This window comes from Leptonotus elevatus, chromosome 9 (genome assembly GCF_054856555.1).
Source record: "Leptonotus elevatus isolate MCC_2025b chromosome 9, RoL_Lele_1.0, whole genome shotgun sequence".
Taxonomy (NCBI): domain Eukaryota; kingdom Metazoa; phylum Chordata; class Actinopteri; order Syngnathiformes; family Syngnathidae; genus Leptonotus; species Leptonotus elevatus.
The window spans coordinates 12,909,624-12,935,973 of record NC_141247.1 but is presented as its reverse complement, the minus strand read 5'-3'; the positions used below and the strand labels follow the sequence as shown (position 1 = coordinate 12,935,973).

At 39.3% G+C, this 26,350-nt stretch overlaps 1 protein-coding gene and 1 long non-coding RNA gene across 3 annotated transcripts; one reads left to right on the top strand and one right to left on the bottom strand.

Moving 5' to 3' along the window:
• Position 1: 1 nt before the first annotated feature.
• slc43a1a (solute carrier family 43 member 1a) lies at positions 2-23,828 on the bottom strand. Of its 2 annotated transcripts, none has more exons than XM_086084088.1 (15): positions 23,578-23,828; positions 18,471-18,631; positions 17,043-17,235; positions 15,514-15,569; positions 14,640-14,716; positions 5,209-5,301; positions 4,907-5,040; positions 4,694-4,821; positions 4,454-4,600; positions 4,337-4,372; positions 4,132-4,261; positions 3,901-4,030; positions 3,732-3,805; positions 3,519-3,642; positions 2-2,476 (listed from the first exon to the last, which is right to left on the bottom strand). In XM_086084088.1, exons 2-15 carry the CDS (start codon positions 18,622-18,624, stop codon positions 2,279-2,281), a joined length of 1,674 nt encoding a protein of 557 aa, XP_085940214.1. In that variant the 5' UTR covers positions 18,625-18,631; positions 23,578-23,828; the 3' UTR covers positions 2-2,278. The 2 variants fall into 2 exon arrangements, with proteins under 2 accessions (XP_085940214.1, XP_085940215.1); XM_086084089.1 differs by lacking the exon at positions 23,578-23,828 and adding an exon at positions 22,664-22,890.
• LOC147168412 (uncharacterized) lies at positions 5,714-17,390 on the top strand. Its single transcript, XR_015095895.1, has 3 exons — positions 5,714-5,835; positions 9,424-9,540; positions 16,941-17,390. It is a non-coding gene; the product is annotated as an uncharacterized LOC147168412 (long non-coding RNA).
• Positions 23,829-26,350: the final 2,522 nt, after the last annotated feature.

Sequence of the window (26,350 nt, the reverse complement as noted above, 5' to 3'; positions counted from 1 at the left end):
GTCTTATTTCATCCATGTATTTATTTATGAAATGCACAAGCTGGTTAAAATGATTGTTACGTAGAGGATTAGTTACTTCAAGCAGGATTATATGAGCAAAAGTGTTTGATTTATGATATATACAAAGTATAGGACAACGTCAGGGGTGTTGATTAAATGTCATGTGCAAAACCAGCCTTCCCCGATTTAGACCAGATAACACGCCTTGTATTACTTTGATAACGTCAGATTTAACATTCCGAAAGTTGACATACTGAAGGAATGCTGAATCGACACCATTGACACTTTACAAGTTACATACCCGCGTGTGTAATTTTACTTCTTTGTGCATTTTTACACATACAAGTGCAGTAACTTTAACCACTTCTATTGACTTTACGGTCCCTAATAGGCTGGATTTAGTTTGGCACCGTTTTGTTCGTCAAGTCAGCGTCGCCATGGAGCTTAAAGTCGGGGAAAGGCACCCATGATGGACAAAAAATACACAATGCATGTATTGCATATATTTAGAAAAGGAAAGTAAATGCGTCACATCTAAAAGCAGCCAACTCAACATGTAAGGACACTGAAATGCATCGAGTCAAAAACAAATCATTGTTTACAAAGTGATTGCGTAAGTCCAAACTGTAAAGATGCAGTACAGCAGACTTGAGTGACCTTAACAATCGAATTTGATCAAAACTACACTAAGTGAAGCACAGCAAGCGTCTTCTGGCCAATACATACACAATGGACACATACCATATATGGTAAAGAGAGAATATTTCATGAAACACTCAAAACTATTTACAGAAAGTCAATTATTTTTGGCTGGATTGCTATTCGCGAATCAACACGACATGACAAAAACAACATGGAGCAAAGCATATGCAGGCAATCATCTCGGCACGCTACAAAACATTTGCTGGCCCAACAAATGCTTCCCTTTTGAATTCTACTGCAACTATAGTACAAAAACACACTTTAAATACATATTTTATACACACTATCATTTCTGTGCATAAAGCAGTACAAAGTGTTAGCATCAACACATGCTGTGTTTCAATTGAATCATCAGTCTACGCTTCCTAGAGTTAAATCAGCCCCACTTTGAGTAATATGAAAGCATAAGAAGAAAACAAGGCACTGACCATGTCTTTTTGTTTGTTTTGGGGAATTAATATTTTTGACTGTTAAAGGCGAAGTCAACCCATATAACAATAATATGTTGAATGGGCCTCAATATGGCATTTTGATTAATATTGTGTTTGTGGAATATGAGTTAAACTGCAAAATCCACTCATTTTTATCCACCTCGGGGCGGCCATTTTGCTACCTGCTGTCGATTGAAAATTACATCACAGTTGAACAGGGATCGGGTAATGACCAATCACGGGGTCATCTGTTTTTTGAAGCTGATCCGTGATTGGTTGTTACCTGAGCAACTGGGATGCCATTTTCAGTCGACAGCAAATGGCAAAATGGCCGCCTGGGATGGATATTGGAGATTTTGCTGCTTAACTCCTATTCCACAAACATAATATTGATCGGACTGCACTGTTTAGACAAGTGGGGGCCTAGAAAGAAATGTTTTGGATGAATTTCCCCTTTTTAGGTGGACAGATGGCGCCATATAGAGACAGTACAAAATAATGAAATGGAGGAGGTAGATATGGCATCTCTACAACCAAGCCTAGCTGCAGAGTTAAATGTTGATCATGTTTCCTAACTTCGGGACATTTATGAATCAGATCTCAGCGGAAACAGCATGCTTAATAATAATAATGTACTAAAAACTTCATTCAGCACACTTTCTAAACAATACTGAGAAAGGAACATTTCTATTTTCCAAGCTGCTCTTTGGTGTTAGCGAGGATTGCAATGATTTGTCTTTGAAAACTCCATTCAAGTTTTTCAAGTACCGTGATATCCGCAGTGTAACGCCGTGGCCACACCAGAGCGGACGTGTGCGTTTGTTGAGTCGAACCCACGTATGGCTTTGGACGGCGCTCGTTTGGCTCTGTGACAACATCAACCCCAATAAATAACAACAACAAATGATGGTGACACCGTCGCCGCCCAGCTCACACCACAGCGTGAACGCGGCTTACACTCTCAGTCAATGCAAAGCTCGGGCGGGCCAACCTTGGGCCCGCGGGTGGGGTGGGGTTTCCTATCTTAAATTTATGATATGGTTTACAATGACCCAAAAAACATTGGACATATTGCTGCTTATTATGAAAGCACGTACAAAAATAAATCCTCTAATTCCTCAAATCCTTGCTTCTGTTGGTGGCGTTTAAGCCTCGACGGCCGCCTGGCCGTTGCCGTGGTGCTTGTAACCGTTGGCCTCGGCGTGGTTGAGCGCTTGCATCTCTTGGCCCGTGGCCCTCTTGTCCCGGGCCTCTTTTTCCTTCATCAGGGATCTGCGGTGGAAAAACAGGTAACCAGGCAACAGGAAGCCGGCCAATGAGAGGATCAGCAGGCCCACGTTGATCTGATTGGATTGGAAGAAATGTTTGTGTTAGTGCCGTGTTTCTCAACCTTTCTTGAGCCAACATTAGAAAATATCTCACGGCACGCAACAAATCCAAACAAAGATGTATAAAACAAAACGATACATTATGTACCTTTTTGCACCTCGTGCTTCATGCGCACTTCGCTTATTAGAGTTACACCAAAATGACAGCAGCATCCAATACGTACACATCCATGTTCTTTGACCTTTCCTCTGACATTTTTATGGCAACACGGTAACGTTCTGCCTCTCTTCCTATTTTCGACATTTCATGGCTATTTTTTAAAAACTTTTTTTGCTGTCAATTTTCTGTCTTGGCAATTTTGTGGACATTTTAGCTTTCATTTGGTTTACGGCAATTTCATGCTTACTTTTTAAACATCTTTTCTTATCTGTTCTTAAATAAATTTTCTAACCTTTTTTGGCCAATTTTGTGAACATTTTAAGGTAATTTTGGTGTTTCTTTTGTTTTTAGACATTTTATGTATATATATATATTTTTTTTTTTACATTTTCTTTTCTGCCTTTATTTATAATTATCTGACATTTTTGGACATTTTATGGTCAGTTTTTTATTTATTTACATTTTTAGGTAATAACATTTCATCTAACTTCCGTCTCCCCTTTTCTAACAACTAAAACATTGACAATTTTGAGTATTTTTATTTTTTATTTAATTATATATTTTTTATTCTAAATCATTCATTTAAATAATTTTACATCTAAAAATTAAAGATATTGAATATATATATATATATATATACACTTTATTTTTTAAGAGATCCACAGCGAGCCACAGGAGAGGGATTAAAGAGCCAGATGTGATTCCAGAGCTGCAGGTTTCAGACCCCTGACCTAGTGGAAGAGTATTTATTTGTCCTGCCTGTCACTATACATTGAAGGAAGTCGATAAGTTCAGTGCTGCGCATCTACTTTTTTAACCCCAAAGGCAATTAATTGCACTTTGTCAGTTAAAAAAAAAATCTTAATCCTTAGTCCCGAAAGTTAAACATGTCCTCACCCAGTGGGGGTCTCCTTTAAGGGGGCCGACCATGGCGATGAATAGTGGCTGCTGGAGCAAGGCGACCACAGCGCTAATCATGGACTGGAGGCCCGTCAGTGTGCCAAAATGGTTGGACGGGTAGCTAATGGTGGCAGAAACAATGGATGGTTACCGAAAGCTACAGAAAAAAGGAAATGCGCTCAACACCTGTGCGAGGAAGCAATAACTCACACAGCAGCGTAGAGGCCTCCGCAGCAGGAATGGATGAAGCCTCGGACCATCGTGTGAAGGATGAAGGTCAGGATCTAGCAGACAGATGAGAAAAAGCGCAAACATTGGCGGCTGACTCCCGACACGCAAGTGTGAGCGTTGTTGTATTTGTTTGACGTGTCTGCGCCACCTGTAGCGGCAGGGAGTCGATGAGGGAGCAGCAGCCGAACGCGATGAGCAGCAGGTTGGTGAGGATGAAGGCCCTCATGACGTTGGTCACCTTCTGGATCGTGCGGTCTCGCTTGGTCCCGCTGGTCTGGCTGAGGGGGGCACGGACGGGAAGGCGTGTTAGAACCACCAATGCAGTCATTATCCATGACTGCGTTTCCTCTGGTCAGAGCATATCCCCAAAATCCACTACCTCTTTTCACTTCCTGGCTTCTGGTCCTCTTCACACTCCCTCATCTTCCAGTCCATGATGTAACCAATCAAAGGACACGTGACGAGGCACAACAGCTGCAGGGTGCCGAAGATGGATGAGTAGAAGCTCACTGAAAGACAGCGTAGAAAGTCGTTAACCAAAATGAGGGCTTTATGTGGTGTGTCTTGATTTTGCAGCTGCTCACCTTTCTCCGCACTCCCACTCACCAATTCTAATGATGCTGTAATGTAAAAAAAAAAAGGGGGGGGTGTCAGTATAGTTAAGTTGTCTTCTGCGAGTGCGAAGGCAAAGCGACACTCACGATGTTCTTCGCCGTGCGTCACCATGAACTCGAGCATCTTGTTCATGGCGCCCATGAAGAAGATGATTCTCAGCTGGGACATCCCCATTGTGACCAGACTCCACAGGAAGATGGCGGAGAAGACAGAGCGGCGGAAGGGAATAGTGTCTTGAGAAAGGAAAAGGACACTTTTTTATTTGAAACAGCAAAAGCAAGTTAATTCACAAGCCACTATTTTTGCTTCACGTGTTGTTGACCTACTGGGCCCAGCGTTGCCTCCATTGGGAAGTTTCTCCGTGGAGCGCTGGATGTCACCATTTTTTTCCGTCAGGTTCTCTCCAACAACATTCTGGTCCGATGACGGCAACACTTGCAGTGTGAGGATCTTACTGTCACCCACAAAAACAAAACAATGTCGGGATTAATTATTGCCATATTTGGAGCATCACATAATGCAGGACACCACACACGAACCTGTAATCAACTTCTTCGGGCGTTGGGAAACCTTCCTTGGGCCAATTGAGGAAGCAGTTAACAAAGACAAACCCAGCGAGGCCCGCCCAGGACCACATGATCACCTCGAAGGACACGCCTGCATCATAGATCAGCTGGAGGGTTAAAAAAAAAAAAATCACATCTGGGAATTCGTTTGCATCATAATCAGAAATCATTTATTCAAATTGTTTAATTTACCATCATGGCTCTTCTACACAGTCAATAACAACATTAAGTCACACCATCATTATTACTTGGATGTTAAGTTATTAAAACATTACCTTGACTCCAGGGAAGGTGACGGCAGATGAGGCATACGAGCCAATCATTAGAGACATGACAGTAGAGCTCAGGGCAGCAAACATATTCGGCAGCTGGTAACACAGAAGAAGGATGGATCAAACAAATGTCATATCAATAACAAACACATTCCAGATCAACACAACTTTTCCTGGATATCAAAAGCCAAAAATATAGAATAAACGATCAAACAAAATAATCAGAAATTCTGCATTTTTCTTTCCATCTGTCACTACATTTCTTGTTCTTTCCGTCTTTTCAAAATATTTCGTTGACGTTATGATAGACGACGATCTAATATTCAAGTCGTCAACTATCATTTGTTGTTTTGTTTTTTCACCTGAATTACATGATGTTGTCCTAAAGAAATTGTCAAATAAATGAACATTTTAAAAGTAAAAAAAAAAAATCTATCTAGCGTTCTCTTTCCTTTTGTTCTTTTTTTTCCCTCTCTTGTTCATCTTTGCGTCATTTTTGACCAGCAGGGGGCAGGCATGTTCTGTCTTTCGTTCTGTTTCGTTTGCTTTGGCGCCTGCATTTTTCATAGCCAGAGTCAGCCAGACCACACAATTCCATTGCAGTACAGTCGGTGTGCACTCATTGACACTGTGAGTATGTCAGTCATTTTAACACTAACATTCTGTGTCATGAGGACACAAAGCCGCAGACTTCTTACCTGACTGGATGCTGACCTCGTATAACCGAGTCAGACTAATCTATACCTCCACTCATGTTGCCGTTTCTACACATTCTCAGTAACTGCGGATTAAAAACGCTGATGAACTTCGGCGGGAAAAAAGGGCTGGCACCAGGCACTGAGACATCACACATCAGGTTGACCTGTTTACAGTAATAAGCAGCTTAGCCTACACGACAAAGCCTCTATTGTAGCACGGACACACTCAGTGTAGGCTGCTTTAATTACAAGTTTTCAGGGGGCCAATGACGATTATGAGATCACATGTGGCGGATTGTAGGCATGCTGCCCCACAAACCCACTATTCTCTCAAACTAATTACCTCCATGAAAACCTTTTGAGTGGGGGTTCCCAACGCGAGTTTGAAAAAGGGCCCAAATTTTGCTAAAAATGTTTTTACGCTCAGGGGTGGTGGATTTTGAAGCGTATCGAATTTTGGCGATGGAAACAGGTTTTGCGAATAAGCGCTGGCAAGACCGGATACACGTCGCACGTATTGGCCGGATATTACGTCACACGTACGTTTGTAGTCCCAAAGCAATGTCGGACGATAAAGTAAGATTTGTTTGGGGACGACGACGAAACATAAATCTTGTTGGAATTAATTAAAGAAGTGAATATTAATGCTATTTTAGATGGAAAACAGCAAATAAACGGTACGGTTTATCAAGAATTGCAAAAGGAAACTCATACGACGCCATCTTTTCTTTTCTTTTCTTTTTTTTAACAAACAATACAAAACAGTATAACAGCCAGGGGAAGACAAATACACAGAAAAATAAACTTATACAAAAATATATTATAAAGCTCACATAAAAATAAAGTTTTACTTGCTTTCTTGTTTGTGGAATGTCCAATAGACTTAAAATATTGTTTGACTTCATTTTCAAACATAAAAAAATTTGATCTCTGGTTAATGTATCGACATTCGTCTTAGTGCCATTTAGCCAATATTAGAACAAGATTGATTATATAAAACGCCTTTTTGTTTACTTCTAAATGGATAATAATTGAAGCCAAACAGTATATTTTCAAAACAGAGAGAAAGCTGCAGTTCTATAATAATAAAAACATAATTATAAATTTCTTTCCATACGACGTCATCGCACGGCGCAGTCGCTTCCTGCTCTTCTTCTTCTTCTTCTTTTAAATTACTGGTGGATCACATCTCTATGATGTATACTGCCACCTACAGCGGCGGAGTCCCCTCTCAATATTCGCAAAAGAAGAACAGATGGAAACGGACACAAGTCGCATGTCCGTTTTGCGCATTTTCAGTAAATTTGCTTGAAAAATTCGAAACAATTTGATGGAAACCTGACTACTAGTGTCACAGGCGAGTTAAATCTTGGCGGGCTACACCCTGGACGGGTAATAGCTGGATAACCACAGTCTACAGTACTCAACTTCTCAACGCTACTCGTCATCATTTTTGACTATTACTGGTCGACGGAATCGGCCGGGCCCTCCTTGATACTGTTAAAAGCAAAAGTAAGTAAGAGCAGACACGGAGAGTCAGAAGGCTTTCCAGGAACTTCACAGTACTAAAAAAAACCTATCGACATGTGACAATGTCGATGTTTTCCAAGTGTGTGTGCGTGTGTGTTCTTGTCTGCTGTCCGACGATGACCTTGGGAGCAAGAGTGAGAGCTGACACAACGATGATGATGATGGTGGGCAAACAGGAAATTGAAAGCTTTCCTGAGGATGTTGGCGGGACAGAGAACACCCGTCCTCATTCATGGCTTCTGAGAAAGAAGGCCATAAGCAGTTCAGTGCTGCACTGTTTTTTCACATTTTCAAATTCATCGAAGGTGGGCGAAAGTCCCAGCAGCACACAGGGACGTTTGTGTCTTTTACCAATGTTAAAGCACACTTATTCCAGCCATGTGAGGTTTAACATCTTACTGATGTCTGCAGCAAGATAAAGTGTGTCTGCGCTCATCCGGTACATTCATGTCCGGCCGGGGAAGAGAAGTCAGTCCCAAATTGAGAGTTGGCTGCTCACTTGTCACCTCAAATCATCTCAGGTTTTGCTCCTGGTGGGCTCACTCACCTGAGGCTTGTACGACCCTTGCAGTGACTTTAATCACCACTAATCACTCATGACAGCGGGCCAAATTTGAGGTTTAATTATGCAACTCTGGATTGTAAGGGGAAGTGGAATTGAGTGGGGGAAAAAAGGGGGGCTCGTATTAGTAATAATTAAGGATGAAAGGAGTGTAAATGAGAAAGGACAGAAATAACCCCATAAAGCAGAGACTCCCCTTAAGGATACACAATCCTAATATGGATCAGCGCAATTGTGGATCAAAGTTAATCATTTAGCCTTTGGTTTGTACACGGGTTACTACGGGTTGGCATAGAGTAATCCTAGATTGTTAAGAATTCTCTTGATTGTGCTGCAACGAGGAGAGATGCTTTTGATTCACACAATGCTAGCTGTGGGACAGCTAGCTTCTTCTTTAACTCATTCACTGCCATTGACGGCTATAGACGTCAAAAATTCATTTGAACTATTTCTATTAGTTTAACATTTTTTCCCCACTTTTATTAACACGAGTATGAAAACCTAAAAAAAATATTGTACATTTAAAACAGATATAAAATGTATGATTAATCGTGAGTTAACTATTGAAGTCATGCGATTAATTATGATTAAAAAAATGTAATCGCCTGACGCCCCTAATTTTTAATAATCTTATTAAAAAAATAAAATAAAGAAAAGATTATTAAAAATAAGGTGAGTACATTTTTTCGTAATGAATCGCATGACTTCACTAGTTAACTCACAATTAATCACACATTTTATATCTATTCTAAATGTTAAAAAAAATGCTAGGCTTTCATACTCTTGTTAACAAAAGTGGGAAAAAAATGTTAAACTAATAGAAATAGTTCAGATGAACTTTTGACATCTATCGCCGTCAATGGCAGTGAATGAGTTAATAGCAGTTAATAAATTGGTATATCTGCCTATTGTCAGTGCCAGCCATGAACCTCACTGTACATCGCTCCTGAGAAAGTACGGAAAATTGAAAAATATGCTATTTATTGTAATGTAGAAAAAAAATCCTAAATCCATGTCTTAATCAGTTTCTTGGTTAATAATAGCAAAGTGTCATATTGGGATTTTTTTTTGATATGACAGCTGCAGCTCTTCTCCTAGAGCTCTCAGTGGGAAACACCAAATGACAGCTGATTACTGCTGACCATGTTGAACAACTATCACTCGTACCTCGACCTCCTCCAGCTGCTCCACATGTGTTTTAAAAAGCTGAGATGATTGTTGCTCGATCACGTCGCCTTCTAATAACAACATGAGTCTTTTCAACTTCCTTTGGAGTTGACCCTGTGTGACTTAACAGAGGCTCCTCCGTGCTCCCCTGTTGTGCTTTTTTTCTTACTATTTGCTGAGCGCTGGAAATAGTGACCGGTCTCATAATACAGTAAAAGAACATGTTTTGTTTTGTTTTTCCACTGGTGTGTGATCCAACAGGCCCCTGGAGGGAATTCCCAAGACGAGAGGCCTGTCTTCATTCCTGCAGTGCCGATGTGAAGCGTAAAAGCCAAACCAAGCGTGATCATTATTAAGACGGGAGGGCACACCTGAAAGGTATGCTGGATCACTGGGTGTGTGCTTCTGGTAATGGTTTGGCGGGAAAGTGTTGTCTCTGAGTGAAGTCACCTCGACCTTGTTTGAACTTTAACAAATAAGTCAGTGGGCTGTGTTTTTGTTTAAAAAAAATATTTGATTCATTTTAAGTTAGCAGACAGAATTACGAGGTACATGTTTAAAAAACTATGAGACTTAATTAATTAATTAATAAAAAAACAACGCCATCAATTAATTAACATTTATTGGTACGATTTAAAATAAATAAAATTAAAAATAGGGGCTTGCGTAGTTCAAAGTGCATGATTTTGACCCCACCGCTTGCACAAATAACGTAATTGCAAACAGCTGTCTTTTTACAAAAGCAAACTCAGGCCCCGTCCACACGAAAGCCAGTTTCAATGTATCCTCACAAGGCATATACATTACAGTCGTTATACGTCCTCAGCGTCTTCTTTACGACACAAGCTTCTTCTTGAAATGCGTGTACGAGATTTGTTTGAGGAACAAAGCCGGCTTTGCGTCCGTCTGGACGGGGCCTTAGTGTTACCAAATTTGTGAATTGACATTTAGCAACTTTTTCAACCATCAAGTAATTCATTTTCGCCAAGTTAATGCTGGCAAAAATAGTTGTTTCAAAGCTTGTTTGACATCAGGAGAATTGAAGCAAATCCCACAATGGAAAATAACAAAACACTAATGTTTTGATTGCCATTTGTCATTTTGTGAAGGGGAAAATGTTGATTAAAATTGTAAATCATATTTTATTTAGAAAAAAACCTGAAGATTTTATTTTAAAGTTTTATCTTCCAGCCCTACCAGCACCATATGTCCTTGCGTGTATTTTAGCGCCACTGCTAACATTAGCTCTAGCTCATTCACTCCCAGCCATTTTCACTGAAGCAATCCGCTTCGCTCCCGACTGTTTTACTGGATTTTGCAAGGCCCACAGAACATTGTGTTCTATTGCTATAAAAACATGGAACCTACCAAAAGAAAGATTAGAGTCTCTTATTTCATCAGGAAAAAAAAAGTATATTTGTTTCAGTTTCCGTTTTGCAGCAATTAGCATTAGAATACAGGGAGTCCTCAAGTTACGTCCGAGTTCCGTTCCAACGCTGGTGATGTAAGCCGAATTTCTACATAAGTCGGATTTCCCCTTTAAAGTCAATATTTACATCAAAATACTTTGAACAGTAATAGAAAAAAAAAACACATATTCGCACGACCCGGAAGACGCCGGAATCATTTTGTGTTTCCGCACGGACATTCATTGCTGACGGACGGCAGAGCAGAGCTAATTCAAGCTTAAACGTGGGAATGTGATGCGCCTGATGGCAAGCCGACCGGCTGATGGACGTCCGTTGCTGGAGGTAACAAAAACACAACTTTAAATAACTTGACGTGATTACTGTGGGAAATTAACGAAAAAGAGGGTGCGACATAGGTCGCGTGTGACGTAGCTCGAGCACTCCTCGTACAGCGAAGTTTCATCATTATTCACAAACCTGTTTAAAACACTGGTGAAAAGAGCTTTATGCAACATGGCCCTGATTGATTTATTTTACTCTGCTTCCACCTGCTGGCCGTTTTTTGTAATAACTACCATTGCTTTAAACTACCTCTTCAGGTCAGAGGCTGCATCAAAGCCTTCTGTATGCTCTAGCATAAAAAAACAAAAACAAACATATAAATACTTTTTTGGGACCATGGCACTAATTAAAATAGAATGTTTTTATACGTTTTTGGGAGCAAATGAGTTCAAAGCCAGAAAGAGAAACTTCAGCACCACAGCTAATGTTAGCCACAAATGCCACATGCAAGATGACTGGCTAGTGTGTCAGCAGGTTTGCAGTTAATTAAACAGGTGTGTTGTAAGTTGTGATTTAAGTGAGCGTCTATTCCTGCCATTGTTCTGACACGGTGATCTTGGTGCCAGGAATTATACTTTGCCGTATGTGCCAAATCAGGGAGAAAACAGGTGACAATTGCACTCAGCTGTCAAACTTTGTGGGTGTGACTGCGCTGGTATATTGTTAGCGTTATATCATTTGTGAATAAGTCAGAGCAAAGTGTGCAAGCAAATGAAGTACAATTAATGACGCTATCAGCGGATGACGCTCATTCTTTGAGGGTTCGACCCAGAGTGTTTTATCTTCACTGCTAACATAAGCTTTTTGCTTTATGTGCATATTAACAGGCTATAGTGGGTAATAACATTTCGTTTTGATATATTAAGCAGCTACCATGTGACAAAGTGAAGCTGATGTATTTCCCAATGTGGTAAAAGTGACGCAAAGATCAAGTAAGAAGGAATTTCCCTGCCAACGGGAACTGAAAGATCTCGTTCAAGGAAAGCAAACTTGTTTTTTTGGGCGAGATGCCTCCAATCAGGATGTGACGTGAGCCCCCAACTCTTCCGAACAACAATAGCAACACTGTGGATGTCGTTCAGTTCTGGAAGGTGGGGACGAGAAGACTCAATCGGAGGTCAAATGGGGACGACTATGTGTAGCCGGATTCATAATCATCTTTATTGGCCAAATATTTTGAAAACACAAGGTATGTGTCTACGGTAGTTTGAGTCACTTTATTATTGCAGCAACAAGCAACTAACAAAATTAAGAGTTAGGCCGTAATACGTAAAAAAAAATATTTGCAATAATATTTTCTATGCTGATCTACTAGTCTAAACGTGGTATTCAGATTAATATTGGGTTTGTGGAATATGAATTAAGCAGCAAAAATCCACCCGTTTGTATCCATGTCAGGAGCGGCCATTTTGCCAAACTGAAAATGACATCACAGTTGCTCAGGTCGCAGGTAATCACCAATCATGGCTCAGCATGTGAATGTCATATGACCAAGCTCAGAAAACAGGTGAGCGAAAATATTATATATCATATAAATAAAGGGAAAACATGAAAATGGCAAAAACAAAGGCAATACTAGAGAGTGTGGAACACCTTGGCGCCATCTTGGTATATGTGTAGTATCAAGATTTTGGCATAGGTTTGAAAGGCCTTTAATTCTCACTGGAGTTAAAACTGGAGAATGTTGTATTATTCCTTGACCTTGAAGCTTTAAAAGAGCATTTTACGACCAATGCATGTTATGCACTGAAGTGCAGCTATGTCAGGAATGTGTAAAAAATAAATAAATAAATAAATAAAAGTATAATTTTGATGGTACCTATGGAGCGTAGTGTATCCATGGTTACCATGGCAATCACTTTAGTATGCAATGATATTGGGGAAACAGCCAGGACCTGTCCTTTCATGTTAGCTCATTTATGCTAACATTAGCTATCAGTGTAGTGGACAATGCTTGTAGGCCTATATAAACGACCTAACATATCAAGAAAACCTTTAATTCTACACATGATGATTTCATAACGACATAGATGCCTGAAAAAAAAATTCAAAACAAGTCTCAGTCGAATATTTTGAAAATAATACTGTTATGGCTAAACACTGACAACAGATGTTTATGAAACTAGACGGTGTGCGTTAATTGCATCACATGTGTCGCATATAGATGAGCATAGAACTCAGGGTGTAATTGACATCACCAGCTTTTGGACTACATTAATATTACAGCAATTTCAGTGGTTTGCGGAATGTTCAGCGCCTATGCTTACTCATCTGCCAATATTAATCTTTGAATCGCTTTATTAGTTTAGCGTCCATTTTATGTGTACTGAAACACGAGGCCACATTACACAGCCACATGTATCAAGACCGATTGATTAGTTGCAGACTGATGCGCAAAACAGAGAGAAAGAGGAAAGGTAGGAGTCACGGGGCGAAGGGAGGAAAAAATGTGGCCTTGACCGTTTGAAATAGAGGTGAGTGGGCCGGCAGAGGGTGTGTGGCTGAGCGAGGGCCGCTATTGGTGGAGGGGAGGGGATGGAAACGTACGCTGCTGCGGGAACAGTACAAACCCAAATACTTGCCAGGCCACGGGCGGGAGGCGCAGCAACAATAAAATGCGCTTGGTGACTGTTCTTAGCAGCTGACACATCACACGCGAGAACACGTGTTTGATGTAAATGTAAACACAGCACACACTGTTTGCCTCAGCTGAGGCAAACAGAGGCTGCGGCCACGCGAGCTACCAAAACCTTCCTGATAAAAAGAGCACATGGCTGATTTTCTCAGCGTAGCCATTATGCAACGCGGACACTTGAGGCTGTGGCGGGTTTAACACAAGCAGCTGTCAAAAAGTACATTTTAGCGCCTCATGGCGAAGATCGGCAGGCGCTTGACTTTGAACACGTGTGCCATTGAAAGCATAGCATGATTTTTTGTTTGTGTCCTTTAGGACACTTGTGTTGACTTTGGCACCGCTAAACATAACACAAAATATTTGGAATGCAATGCATGGTGGACACTGAGGAGCAGCACAACTGTATCATAAAAAAAGGCAAATATATATTCTGTGACATGAGTGTGGACACCTGAAATATTATTTATAATTCACTTAAGTGACCTCAAACCTGGGGTAGCTAAACAAAAGCTAGTGTGCCTAAAATGCTAACGTTTGCTGTGTTGTAATCAGTTCCAGACCCCCAAAGACCCCCATTTTTTTCGTTATATGTTTTTAATAATAATAAAAAAAAGTGCATTATTATAAATCAATGTGATAATTTTTTTTAATCGTAATTAATGGCATGAGTTCACTAGTTAGCTCACGATTAATCACACATTTTATATCTGTTCTAAATGTACAAAAAAATTCTAGGTTTTCATACTCTTGTGAACAAAAGTGGAAAAAAAATTAAACTAATAGAAAAAGTTCAAATGAATTTATTACGTCTATAGCCGTCAATGGCAGTGAATGAGTTAATCACAAATTTTATCTTTTCTAAATGTACAATATTTTTTTCCCTAGGTTTTCATACTCTTGTTAACAAAAGTGGGGGGAAATTTAACCAATAGAAGTAGTTCAAATGAATTTTTGACACTTTATAGCCGTCAATGGCAGTGAATGAGTTAAGTCTGCACACGTCACGACTTCCTGTGTATATTCGTCATCAAGATTCTACTCTAAATTTACATGAGCATTTATTCTGTTGATTTGTCAGTTCTGCGTCTTACCGTGAGCGACGTGAATGTCAGGCAGATGCCCCCGAAGCCGTTCATGGACAGAGCCAGGAAAATGAGGGCCGACAGTTCTGTAAGGAAAGAGTTAAAGGCCAAAACTGTCATCACATTTTTTTGGCAGATGCTACTGGAATGGCCACAGAAGGCTCTCATTTCACTGTGTTAAGTATGTGTGTGTTTATTTGCAACTCGAGTCCCATGCTTCTTTGCCAAAACACCATGTGACACCGTGACTACCCTCATAGTAAGCTGCGGAGGGAACACGTTCAGCAGGACATAACCTGCATAAGGAACTTCATACCAGATTTGTATCAAAGTGTATGCCTAAAATGTGTAGTACTTTGGTTTTAGTGTGCAGTTTGCATGACAATGAAAGGTTTTCTTAATACACTAAGACTTGTGAATTCCGATGATGGGTGAGGCAAAAATATTACAAACGCCCAAAAACCTAAAACCACAGTAATGAAGACAGTGAATGAGCATTATTATCTTGGTGAAGGCAGAATTTTTCATACACCTCTTGTGTTTGGTCTCATTGGAATGAAGTGATCTATCTGTGAGCGTGGTCATGATTCCAAGGTCCGCATATTTAGAAAGCAGCCGATGCTGTGTTGGTGTGACAGAAAAACTATGGCTGGCTTGCCATGACATCATCGCATCACACGCCCGTCTTTTTTGTTATGTCCTAGCCAGTGGACGCATGTGATCACTTTTCCGTTTGATACTTTGGCACTCATCCCCTTCCACTTTAAATCCCAACACAATTGTGAAAGCAACACGTGACAAGGGCTGAAGGTTATTGCAGCCGATGGCTTCATATCTGACGGCGTGCATGTGTGTGTAGTTGTGTGTGTGTTTCCGCACTCACTTGGTGGGTCATAGGCGGATACGGCCATCATGATGCAGGACAAAGCAAAACACGAGCTGTAACCAGAGAAAGTACATTGAAAGCGGTCCAGCATGTGACGTCATCTCATCGCTGCACGTTTCAAATGTGTGTCAGAGACGTCTTACTCATCTGTGTGTGATGCTAATGTGCCTATTGTGCAACATGGCCTCATGTGAATTCGGAAAAGTGGACGATATTTGCTTAAAAATTGCATTTCTCAAACTTGGATGTATTTATTTTAGATTTTTTTTTTTTTTTTTTTTTGGGTGTGAATTTCCTCAATTGACAGGTTCTCTAAAACACTGCAACATTTTGTTAAACACACACCCAAGTCACACACTCGTGCTCCACCTCCACTCTTTGACTCACAAAAGAGTCCCTCCTCCCACTTGGGGAATGCGACCGGTCTGCTTTTTACTATTTCAGGTAGACGTAAAGAATCAAATACTTTCACTCTGTCTTTCCTTCAGCCCACATCCCCATGGCTGCTGACTCACAAATAAAGCATGCAGAAACATTGCAGTCACAGCCAACAAATCGTTTATTATCATTGTAGTATCTATATATTTATGTACTTTGGTGATTAACTGATTGTTTAGACCAGTAGTTCTCAAATTTGGGCCAGCAACACCTCCAAGGTTGGCAAAATCATTTGCAATACTAAAAAAAAGTGCATACCTACTTGTGGGGGCCGGCGCTCCAATTAAAAAAATATTGAACCAATGATCCTTCTTAACTCATTCACTGCCATTGACGGCTGTAAACGTCTAAAAATCATTTCAACTATTTCTATTAGTTTAACATTTTTTCCCCACTTTTGTTAACAAGAGTATGAAAACCTACAAACATTTTTTTTATTGTACATTTAGAACAGATATAAAATGTGTGATTAATAGTGAGTTAACTAGTGAAGTCATGCGATTAATAACAATTAAAAAAAAATGTTTTATCATAATTAATCGCATAACTTCAATAGTTAACTCATGATTAATCACAAATTTGATATCTGTTCTAAATGTACAATAAAAAAATCTATGTTTTCATACTCTTGTTAACAAAAGTAGAAAAAAATGTTAAACTAATAGAAATAGTTAAAATGATTTTTTTTACGTTTAGAACCGTCAATGGCAGTAAATGAGTTAATTAAAAGCGATTCTTTCGGTAATTCCGCTCATGCTGTCTGTTTTCTGGTGGGAATTAAACTCACTAGTGGCTGTTTTGAAAAATAGTTGCGAGAGCGGTCAGAGAAGTCGTTAAATATACTATAGCAACCAAAGGAAGTTGGCAACACTGCTTTCGTTAGCTAGCTTCTGTTAGCAGCCATATTATTAGTGGAGGCAGTGCACATTAGCTGGTGAATATTAAACGGGTCGTGCTTTTTTCACTGCAGTTTTTTCCACTTTTAGGCCATGGAATGAATGAATTTGGATTAGCGCCAAAAGAAACATCAGGATCCCTTTGCCGCACCCTTACACAATGTTTTGCGAAAATGACTTCCGAGGCATTACCTGCCCACCAGGCGAATGGGGCGCGGCCCAAATTTGTCCATCAGGATCCCGAGGGGCAAGGTGGTGGCGCTGAGCAGGAAGCAGCCGATAGTGAAGCCCAGATTCAACATCTCTTCTTGGTCCACGCAGCTGAGCCACTCGTCCACATCGCCGTCCGACGAGTTGCCCAAAGACACCACCAACGAATCGTTTTCTGTGGATGTCACGCAGTTGAAACGCGTGTCAACAAATCACAAGAACTAATCATGTACTGTAGGTCACACTAGGATATTAAATGAATAGCAGCTTAAAGTTTTACGCCAAATCAATTACTTTCATGTTTCACAATAACCATTATACAGTACGTAGCCCTTTACATGTGAAGTTAACACATTTCGGTAATTTAAACACCTCACTACAGTATATACTAGGGGTGTGCCCAAAAAAATTGATTCTCATAAGAATTGTGATTCTCATTAAGTATGATTCAGAATCTATTTTAAATGTCTCAAAATCGATTTTATTTCAATTATTTTATACTGTCTTCCCTTTCTTTATGTGTGCCTTTATTGGGAGCGCTGTTCATGTTGTACCCGATTTGGCCACTTAGGGGCAGTGTGGTTCTGATACACTGTTAAGTTGTAGTAGCCACGTTAGAGAGTAGAAGGAAAAAGTCCCCATCAAATTATTCCAATAAAAATAGTTTTTTTGCAGCGTGGAGCCGTTCTTTTGAGTGATAAAAGTGCCGCGAGTAGCGCGCTAATTAGCATTAGCGAGTCAGACTGGAGTAGATCATTACGATTCTTTGAGCATCTATAAATTGAAGCAAAAATCAGCCAATCAAATTATTGTGAATCAAAAATCGTTCTTAATCTGATTTTTTTTCTCCCATGAATTGAATTAAACATTAGAGGCCACATTAATGATGAAAAAAGTTAGTTTTCTTGTGCAATCTCAAAAATTGTACATTTGAATAGGGGTGTGTAGACTTTTTTTCTGATTTTTATTTTTTCTGTTACTTCCAAAGTTGGTTTTTTTTAATGAAGTTGACAAGATAAAAATATTGTTTTGTGGTTAAAAGTACTGCTGTCGCCTTGGAATATTTTTTAAATCAATTATTCTATTGATTATTCTTTCAATTAATCAGATAAGATTTTATTTCCATGTGTATTATGTGTATTACAAAACAATTTTTGTCCCGATTACTGTTTATTATTTATTGTTAAGTGATTTTAAAAAATCCCACCAGAAGGATTAATATTACACTCACCAACCTTTTTTAAAATTGATTGAGTTACTAGCCATTGTATTTTAAAGTAAAAGGAGATGCTTGCAAATGTCATATTTTGATTAAACACAAAAGACAATCTATCTGCTTTCATTTATTTAGACCCAACTTTAATGCTAAGTATCGTAAATAGCGACACAAAGTCCATCAGTGGGGCCCACCTGAGCAAAGGTGCGAGTAAAAACCCTCTCGCTTCAGCATGATGAGCAGCGAGCCCCAACCCAAGAGCACGGCCGAGCACAGCAGGTTCTCAATCACCGCTGTCACCGCCATCCACCAGCGCCTCCTGTAGGCCTGGAGGAGAGAGGGAGCCATCGCTGATCTGCGACAGAGAAGAAAGAAATTAATGACATATTATTAACTCTCCAAAGGACACATTTCAACTTAGGGATTTGATTTAAGAGGCAGCCATTAGAATAATGAATTTCTTTTTGTTTACATATCCGGAATGACAAGAGGTGCTAGCTTGCAAGCCAACAGGCTCTTAATTCACTTTAGTTAGTCTTTAAATTATTGCTCTATGAATTAATTTCATTATGAGAGGAGGACATGAGGAGTGAAGATGAACAATGCTGTTACCCTTTATTCCTCAACATTCTAAAAGTAGAGAACATCCTGATGCAGATGTGCGTCTTATAAGTGGTTAGTAAAACCGTTGGTGTATATTCATTAAAAGGGGTGTGCAAAAAAATCGATTCAGTATGATTCAGAATTGATTTTAAATGTCCCAAAATTGGTTTTATTTAAATTATTTTATATTGTCTTGCCTTTGTCTGTGTGTGCCTTTATTTGGAGCGCTGTTCATGTTGTACCCGATTTGGCCACTTAGGGGCAGTGTGGTTCCACGCGGTCTAATACACTGTTAAGTTGTAGCCACATTAGAGAGTAGAAGGAAAAAGTCACCATCAAGTTATTCCAATAAAAGTTTTTTTTTTGCAGTGTGGAGCCGTTCTTTTGAGTGATAAAAGTGCCGCGAGTAGCGCGCTAATTAGCATTAGCGAGTCAGACGGAAGTAGATCATTACGATTCCTTGAACATCTATAAATTGAAGCAAAAATCATTGGCAATCAAATCATTTTGAATCAAAAATCCCTAATCGAAAATCTATTCTGTATCGAATCGCACACCCAAAAATCAGAATTGAATCGAATCGCGAGACATTCAAGGATTCCCACCCCTAATATTCATATATTTCTTTTTGTGTTATATTAATTTAGCTTTAAGTTAACCATCTTGGTATTTTCCCTTCACAATTGTATGTATATGGTTATGTAGACATTGTAACAGTTTGACATTCCACTCTCTACAAATGAAAAAGGCGGCCATTTACTATTCCAAATACGACTTTACATGACAACATTTTTTCCCTAACGAGGCCCCACATGCTGAGTGATTGTTTTTGTCACCCGCCGTGTCTCTTTTCTAATGCAGGGAAGTCACGCTTGCTTACAGGCGAGTGACGTCTACCCAGCGTCACCTTACCACACAGCACGGGACGGGCCAGAATTGAGAGGTGTTGCACATACACACACATAAATATAAACACACACTGTGACAGATGACGTTGCGGAACGAACAATATCAGGTGGCTGAGAGGGAACACGCGCACATTTCTGCACACACAGGACAGGTCACCCCAACCGGGAACATACAGTAAACGACCAATACAGTCATGACCACCCTGACACACACTCGCTCGCTCGCACTCTGTCACTCACACAAGGATAGAAAACATTTCAAGAGGAAACATGAGTCCAAATATAACCAACTATTTCGTTTGGTGTTGATCAAGATGTTGTGGGTGGGAACACAGGGAAGGAATTCTAGTGAAGGGCAAATGTGAGGAGCCGGGGTTTGAGTTTTATGAAGTCCTCCGTTGACCAAACTGCTCACAAATTTTAACCAATCCTTTCTAATGGGTATGGTTATTAATTGACATACAAGTGCCCCAATTTGTGATTTTGTTGGGAGTGGATCAAATGGCGTTGGTTCCCCACACAAGGCGCTAATAGTACAGATTGGTGTGCGTGTGCCACCATAAGCGATCATGAGGCGAGTGTGTAATGTGATTATTCACAGTCCGGCAGGCTGCGACTGTGCTGAAAAGAGAGTTCTAAAAGGGGGAGCGGTTGTTTTGTAAGTTACACCCCCCCCCCCCCCCACTACTAGCCTACACACACACTTGGCAGCTGACATCAAGATATTAGTATCTTCTTAAATCCACCTATGGAATGTCAATCAGCATAAGAGAATCATTCCTTTTTCATTACTGTGCCTATCACCCCCCCCTCCAAAAAAAATACAGAACATTTAAACTAATTCGCTGCCATTGACGACTATAGACGTCAAACATTCATGTGAACTATTTCTATTAGTTTAACAAATTTTCATTTAATTTCATTTTTTATGAAAAGCTATATTTTTTTATTGTACATTAATGACAGATATAAAATGATCATGCGATTATTTATGATTAAACGCGCCTTTTTTATTTATTTAAATTAGGCCCGTCAGGCGATTAATTTTTTTAAATTGTAATTAATCCCATGACTTCACTAGTTAACTAACAATTAATCACAAATTTTATATCTGTTCTAAATTAACAATAAAAAAATCTAGGTTTTCATACTCTTGTTAGCAAAAGTGGATTTTTCTTTAACTAATAGAAATAGTTCAAATAAATTTTTGACATCTATAGCCGTCAATGGCAGTGAATGAGTTAAAGAAATACCTATTTATGTCAATATAGCATTTTCTTTAAAATTGCATGAAATTAATAGCAATTGTCTATTTTTCTAAATTCTGATTTCTAGTTCCTGATCGTAAAATGTCGCGAGTACCGATATCTTGAAATAAGGCCTGGTATTGGCCCGATACCTGCTACAGGAACTTAACCATCTCTATTAATATCATTGATAAATGAATGATTCATTGATCTTGTGTCACTCCAGGTGATTCTGATTAATAATGAACCGTCAATGATGTACACACAAAATGCTAATTACTGGTAACTGTAATGACGTGTTTATTTTGAAATCCTGGTTCAAATGTCAAATAAGGTTTTTCTACTTGAGCATGACCATTTGACTACATTTCTTCAATCCACTCTGGGGAAATATCAATTAATTGATTAATTTATCTCTTTTAAATGTTGCATTTAATTTAAAGAGAATCCTAATGGATAAAACAAAGCATTGCTAAATGAAGCTTCTCAATGCACTTCAACATAGTTCACTGGCACCAACATACCACAACATCATGGTGGCAAAGCACCGCATGAAGCTCCTCAACTCACTCTTGCACGTCCCAAGGCTCCAAGTTGTATGTTTATGAGGAGCCAAATGCCTAATTTGTGACCCAACACAACATGTATTATTATTATTATTATTATTATTATGTGTGTGTAATGGGGAGTGGGTATCATATGGCTGCGTTTAGAATCAACACACAGTTGGAAACAGCAAAAAGGTTTAGTTGGCACAGCGCTGTGAAGTGGGCGTGTGTGAGCGGGAGGGAGGCGCGCCATATTAGGAAGTTGCTTCCTGAAATACATGCGCTCCGCCAACCAACTGAATGATGCAATGTTACATGGATGGATGGATGGATGGATGGATAGATAGATAGATAGATAGATAGATAGATAGATAGATAGATAGATAGATAGATAGATAGATAGATAGATAGATAGATAGATAGATAGATAGATAGATAGATAGATAGATAGATAGATAGATAGATAGATAGATAGATAGATGGATGGATACATAGATCTAATAATTGCCCCCCCCATTAAAAGGTTTATAATTTCCCATCGATGCCACAAGGTAGCAGTGATGCACTACATTTATCTGAATGAAGCTCCTCAACTCACTTCAACATATCGTTCCTATAGGCACCAAGATGCTACAGGATGCTGTCAAAGCACTACTTTTGTCCAAACAAAGCTCAAAAACTCGCTTGTTATTTCGCACAACGATTCCACAAGATGACAGCAAAGCAATACTAAAACAAAAAAAACGATATTTGGGTGGCCTCTGTGTCTGTCAAGTAAAAAATGGCTGAAAAAAAATATTTGTGTAAAGTACAGACACCTGAATAATGTAACAAAGTAATTTACTTTGCATCACTGTCGAAGGGCCATAGCTTCCATACCGCTGGTTTGAGGTTATGTGAGGACTTAATGCTACAAATATTGTGTAGCTAGTTTTTGGCATGGTACACTAGCTACTGCATTTTATTGTTAGTCATGATGCTGGCACAAGGAGAGACTCTTTTTTTTGGGGGGGGGGGGGCTACTTGGTGTAAAATGTTTAAGAATGTGTACAATATTGTCATGTTGTGATTATTCCATTACCGTGCAACGATGACACATGTAACTCTCCCTTTCCAGTCGTTTTGTTGGTGCTCCCATTCGGATTTCTCCACTGGGATGTTTCTGACCTCGACCACTCGTGTTTGTGGACCCAAAACAGCAAAGTCAACTTTTTTTCCCGGGAAAATAAACGCGGGCGTCCAGTGTCAGCTACAGTTGTTCTGGCTAAACAGCTGTTTCTCCGCGGGTCCGGCCTCCGTGGTTACCGGTTACCGTGTCCGACAAGGCGGCCCTAAGACCCGTCCCGGGACCCGTCTGCTGGCACGTTCACGTGCAGGCACCGTGCTCGTAAAATATGCAACACGCGAAGCAACCCTGGCGCATTCATTTAAATCAGATGTAAAATATACAAATAAATTTGGTTTACTGGAGCATCATGTACATTTTTCGTTTAGCCAATTCAGGAACGTTATTTCCCCAAGCTTAATTTCGGGATTCTACACCTTACGCGAAGGCAGTGAAGGCAACGAAAACATTTTTTTTAAGATAAACGCCTTTTTGCTTCCTTATGGATAGAAATCAAGTAACCAATATATGTGGGTACTATAAAAACAATTTTAGTTGTAATGTTTATAGTTCATTTCCATAGTGAATACAAATGTTTAAAATGTACTATAAAGTACAGTCGAGTTTTTCCAATGACATTTTCCCCCTCCCTCATGGTCACTTCCTAAACATAACAAGCAACTTTATCCTCTTTGTTTTTCCTTCCTCCTCTCCAACTCTTGACAAGTTCATTTTCCCCTATTTCAAATATGTGAATTATTTAACACAAATTGTGGGTAAAGTTAGTGCTGTAAACGCCACGTGTGGTGAAATGCAGCCGGTTGGTCCAGTTGCGTTCATGGCGCCACTGAACACACAGTGGCTCACAGAAAGAGGAAAAAACGACTTACTTTAGTTGTGTAGCCTGTCCCTGAGAAAAATGTTTGTGAAGTTGAGTCGTTTAAGACTTTTTTTTCCTCTTTAGTTTTAATAATCAAAACATACTATGCTTATAAAGATTGCCTAACTCTCCCAGCAAGTAAAAAAAAAAAAAGTTACATCAATAAGTTTCCTACGCATCTGCCTCCTTTCTTTCCTGTCTTAATTCCAGAAAGAGTCCACGCTTCTTTTGTCTTGTTGGTTTCATTTCTAGCGCCCCCTCTTTTGCCTAATTTGACTTCTAATCCCCTCCCTCTCTTCGAGGCTTTACCGCCGTTAAAGGGGTGGAGAGAAGTCACCACCCTTCAGCCGTCACTCCAGTTTTTCTTTCTTTCTTTTTTTTTATGCTGCGCGAGGCGAATGTCCGCAAAGTGAGCTGAAAAGCAGCCATTTATCCAACAAACCAGGCTGACTGTTGGCAGTCTCTATTACGTCTATCTGACCATCATAATCGATATCAGTACACACAGAAGCACCATTTAAGAAGTGGAATAGTTTCTGTGACAGAAACAGTCTTCCAATTTCAAATAACCCACTCTAAAAATTTACAGCATCTCGACGCACTTATGTGAATTATAGTTATAATGAGACAAATGTCAGTGTAGCTGTAATAAAATACATTTCTTAATATTATTTAAAATGCCAAATGGCTCTCGAGCACCCCCTAAAATGGCTTTTTCCTCCCTCGTCTCTCCCTCTCAACATTCAAATTACATATCAAATATATCAGATAAAATCTGTTTTAAATAAACCATGTTGTTATGAATTTGGTAAAATGTCTTCCTTGTACTTGTTAAATTTTTTTGTTTAATCTCATACACACCGTATAAATAGTAGTTATTGTGCTCTAAAAAAAATGTATAGACAAATTTGCAACCATGTTTATATAGCTGCCCCCCCCCCCAGTGCCACCTTTAAAAAAAACTCACCATAATGATATTAAAATATAGTTTATTAAACGGCTTGCATGTTAATAAAAAACGAGACAGATTTATTTGATTCCTAAAATTAAGCACCATAACATTATGCACAGTTTTGACCTTTAAATATAGGATGGGGGGGGGGGTATACTAAAATGATGATTCTATAAAATATCCAGTGTTCCCTTGCTTTAACGCTAATCACTTTTCGCCGCCTCGCTGTTTCTCAGATTTTTTTGTGCAATTTTTCATGCTTTTTTTTTTTTACAGTAACGTACGTATTTTGTAAAATTTATGAAGGTTTGGAGATGTGTGAGAAAATGTAAACACCTCAATGAGAAAAAAGTATAAACTTTGTGGTGAGGGGTTTTAGAGCCTCAAAACATTTTGAATAAATGTCAAACATAAAGCTAACTACACTTTGCGGATTTCTTTTGTTGCGGGTATTTCTTGGAACCTAACCCAAGCGGAAAACGAGGGAACACTGTATTGCACATAAAAGTTAAGCTTGTAGCTAAAAAAAAAAAAGAAAAAAGAAAAAAAATAGCTCTTAAATATGAAAATGCAAATGTATCATTTTTAAAGTTAAATCAAACTGAGCTGTATAACTGTGATTATTTGGCATACCACCAGAGGGGGCTATACCACACTTTGAGAATCACTAACCTAAAGGAAGAGAAAAAGGTGAGCTAAATGACTCAGCAGAAATGACATCATCCATCATCCATCCATCCATCCATCCATCCATCCATCTATCCATCTATCCATCCATTCTCTGAACCCGCTCATCCTTACAAGGGTCACGGGTGCGCTGGAGCCTATCCGAGCTGTCTTTTTGAGAGGCGGTGTATACCCTAAACTGGTCGCCAGCCAATCGCAGGGCAAGGGCACACATGCGAAACAGCCATTCCGACTCCCATTCACGCATACAGACAATTTAGAGTCTTCAAACGAAGCTTTTGAGGTGCCATATCTACTTTGCAAGTTTGCGTAAGTGGTGTCATTGTGTCTTGCGTGAATCAGGATTCACCAACTAATAAATATCTTCCGGGAGATGGCACTAGGCTGCTCCTATGACTAAGCTAAAGGATCCCTGTACCTCCATTGTAAGTAGTTGTGTTTATTTATTGTGTTTATATATTTGTAACTTTCTCATTTTACACAGAAACATGACAAAGGATTAAACTGGAATGGTGTAACTTAAAAACACATTTTACAAAGACAATAAAAAAAATAGATGGGGCGCAACCAGCACTTGGTGAAGATCGAGAGGTTATAGAAAATACATACAGTAAATCTATACATTTCTTTTGACTACTGAGTCACTGTGTTACGGGTACCGGACTGAAAAAAGAAAACATACAACATTGTGATCACACTTCGTGGGCATCACAGAGGCGTTTGGTCAATCCAATAGTATGCATTTTCTGACCACACAGAGAATCTTGTTCAAATTCCCTTCTAATATCAAGTATGCCTAATTTAAATGGCAGCCGAAATAAAAACTGCCCAGGATCTTAAAAAAATAGAATTTTTAAAACTCTGTTCTTTAATGACACAAGATCACATTCAATACACGACAGGGACCTATTGGGATCGGTTTTGTTTAGGATTTTATTCTTTGAAACTATTATTTTAAAAAAATTGATTGGAAAATTTTAATTTATTCAGTCTAACAGTCCTTTATACTCGTGCTCAGTTTTAAAGTGCCTTTCCCATCTCCCCACCATTTTTTCTATATTTGGGGTGTTATAACTCGGAATCTTGTCAATGAAATATGAACTCAGACCTTACTTCTTAGTAAAATTACTAATAGATTCCTTCA